This window comes from Lonchura striata, chromosome 9 (genome assembly GCF_046129695.1).
Source record: "Lonchura striata isolate bLonStr1 chromosome 9, bLonStr1.mat, whole genome shotgun sequence".
Lineage (NCBI taxonomy): Eukaryota > Metazoa > Chordata > Aves > Passeriformes > Estrildidae > Lonchura > Lonchura striata.
The window spans coordinates 25,032,748-25,035,617 of record NC_134611.1 but is presented as its reverse complement, the minus strand read 5'-3'; the positions used below and the strand labels follow the sequence as shown (position 1 = coordinate 25,035,617).

Below are 2,870 nucleotides of genomic sequence, written 5' to 3'. Positions count from 1 at the left end.
CTTGTTTCATCTGTTATTTTTAATTCTTGATTTATAATTCCTCAGACCTACTATGATACAACAGTTTGACCTATGATTTATGTATGCCAGAATTATGAAATACTTGGGAGCTTTGATACTGCTTTCAAGTTTTGGAACTTGCAGTGCAGTTAGTAATAATACAGTGGTGTAGAGCTGAAAATCTTTTTTTCTCTTTATTAAATACATATACAATAATATATATGTATGCTATAATGATGTGTACACAAAGCTACTTTGGAGGAAAATAGCGTTTCTCTAGTTGTTCGTCTGTGGTCAAAGCTGTCAATGTAAGTTAGTATATCTATAGCAGTAGTGGTTTGCTGACGTGACTGTTGTTCCAGCTGTGTGTTGACAGGGCGGGTGTGGTTTTGCAGCCGTCCTTTGCCGCCCGCAGCGCTCCGTCCTCTGCCCAGCGCGGCTCCGGCGCGGGGCGGGGCCGCCGCTGCTCCCGCGGGGCGGGGCCCGGGCGCAGACGGCGCCTGGGGGCGGCACCGCCGCGGCCGCTGCTCCGCGGCGCTTCCGGGGCGGAGCCGGCAGCGGCGCCGGGGGAGCGGCTGGAGGGCGGCCCCGCGCGGGAAAGCGCTCCGGGTGAGCCGTGCGAACCCCTCGGGTGCCGCGGGCGGCCCGGCCGGCCCTGCGCGGTGTCGGGGCGAGGAGGAGCGGGGAGGTGTTCGGGCTGCGCGTCCCGGCGGAGCGCTGTCAGGCGGGGGAGAAGCGTGCGGAGCCGCTGCGTTATGGCCGTGTGGGCTCCTGCGGCTGCCGGGTGGCGGGGCCGGCCTGCGCCGCGCCGGGGCGGGGCCCGGGGCCTGGCGGAGCCGGGATTCCCTGCGAGGCCGGCCGGGGTGAGCTCTGCGTGATAAAATAGTGGAAAGCAGAGTTCATCAAGGGGAAGGTGAGCGTTGGCAGGAGTGCTCCAGGGCGAGCTGCCTGCACGCTCAGGAGCAGCGTCTCTGAGGGAGCGCGCTGTATCGCTCGCGGAGAGGGAGCGCAGCATTGTGGAATGGCAGGAGGTGTGGCCGTGCGCTTTTTGAAACTGTGCGGCCAAGGGGAACTAAGCCAAAGGAGTGACCCAAAAGGTGACCAAAACCTGGACGTTGCTCCGTTAACTCCCAAATATTTATCACTTGCCACACCTCAGCGTGTGCTAATGAAGTAAGACAGGTGCATGCTTTCCATGTATCACTAAAGGAACTCAAACTGCGCCTGAATACGAAGTGCGTCAACTGAAACTCTACCTTTTACCCTCCCTCAAAAAAAACCTCTAAACACAGGCTAAGAGGGGCGGAGGTCAGAGGAGACTCCACCTTTGTATCCTGGGTCTGTCGGCGGGCTGTGCCCCCTGCCTCCCCCGTAGGAATTCCTGTTGGGTCGGGCTCGGACACCGAGCGCTGCCTCAGGGAATTCCGAAAGGCGGCTTCTGTGCCGCTGTGCTTTCAGTCATCTCCCACCGTAACGTATTGTTTGTCGGTTTATTGCTCATATTTTTTGTGTTCATGTGCTCCTGCGGGCGCTGTGTTTATCACTGACAATCCAGCGTTTCTGTTGCTCAGCGATTTACAGAGTTTTGCACCTGAGGGTTGTTGGGCGTTTCTAGATTGTGGTCTGGCCAGGAGGGTTTGTTGGACATGACCAGACTCAGTGTGTCTGTCACGCTGCTTGTGAATCTGCGACTGTGGTGGTTCTTACTGAATGGGACTGGCCCACAGTGCTGCTTCCCTTTTTAGTGCTGAATTGGCCATCCCTCGGAATCAGAGCACAACCACTCCCAGCCCCTGTGGTATCTGCTGAGGAACAGCTGAAATGCAAGGGGAGTTTTTCTGCCAAATCTTCCTATTAATGTGACAGCAAAATTTGCTTTACTGTTAACATAATGCCCTTGTGGTGAAGTTCTGCACCATTTTATGATATTTAGCAATACTGAATTCTGTGCTACACCTGCTGATAACAAAGTCTGGGGTATAGATCCACTCATATAATGCAGTTCAGTTGTGCATATTATTGTCAGATTTTCCTTGGGAAAAGATATGGAAGTGAGTTTAAACCTGCTTAATGGAGAACTGAGTTTTTTTAAAAGCTCCACGTAGTTTTTTTCATGTAAGATTGTTTTTTTCATACAGCATGTTACACCCTGACCTAAATACCTGAATTTCTTGTTCTATACAGTGATACAGGATGCTCTTTCCTTGGGTGTTGTGTGCAGTTGTGCTTATGGGGAGCTGTAACGTTCAAGAAGATGAATGGATTGACCCCACAGATATGCTCAATTATGATGCAGCATCAGGCACAATGAGAAGACCTTATAAGGTAGAGAAAAAAAGGGTGTGTGTCTCTCCCAAAAAGTTAAATGCTGTTGGAAGATTGCTTTTAAACAGTGACAGTAATAATGATAGCAGTATGCTGTTTTTAAGGGCTTATTATGTTTTATCTGAATCCATACACAGAGAAGTCTTTGTGTCCATGGTTAAAATTGCAAGGGAAAAATAGTGTAATTAGCTCAGGACCTTTCCCTGCTGAGCTTCTGTTGCACTCAGATCAAGTCATATCAAGCAGGCTTTTTGTATTTCCACAGGTGGTGCTTGATTTATACAAGTTGTAGTACCACAGGTTACTGCTCTGAGAAGTACTGGGTTAAGGAACTATTTGTAAGTTCTCAGATATAGTGTTGAATATCTTGAAAATCAGGTTCCTAGCTGATAAAAGTTGGAGGAGTTAATAATTTTATTTTATTTTTTATTGCTGTATTTTATACAGCAATAGGAACCAATTTTCTATTTCTTGTGTGGGACTGTTGTGAATATCAATAGTGTTTTGTAGTGCTGGGCCTCAGCAGAAAGGTCAGAATAGGGATT

At 49.7% G+C, this 2,870-nt stretch overlaps 1 protein-coding gene across 4 annotated transcripts in view; it reads left to right on the top strand.

Annotated features, from left to right (window-relative positions):
• The first annotated feature begins 543 nt into the window (after positions 1–543).
• CLCC1 (chloride channel CLIC like 1) overlaps positions 544–2,870 on the top strand; it is a 16,262-nt gene continuing 13,935 nt past the window's right edge. For 2 of the 4 annotated variants that reach the window (XM_021547160.2, XM_021547176.3), the window contains exons 1-2: positions 544–609; positions 2,185–2,325. In XM_021547160.2, the coding sequence (XP_021402835.1) occupies positions 2,194–2,325 (132 nt within the window). In that variant the 5' untranslated portion in view covers positions 544–609; positions 2,185–2,193. The other 2 variants (XM_021547166.2, XM_077785487.1) reach the window with 2 other exon arrangements.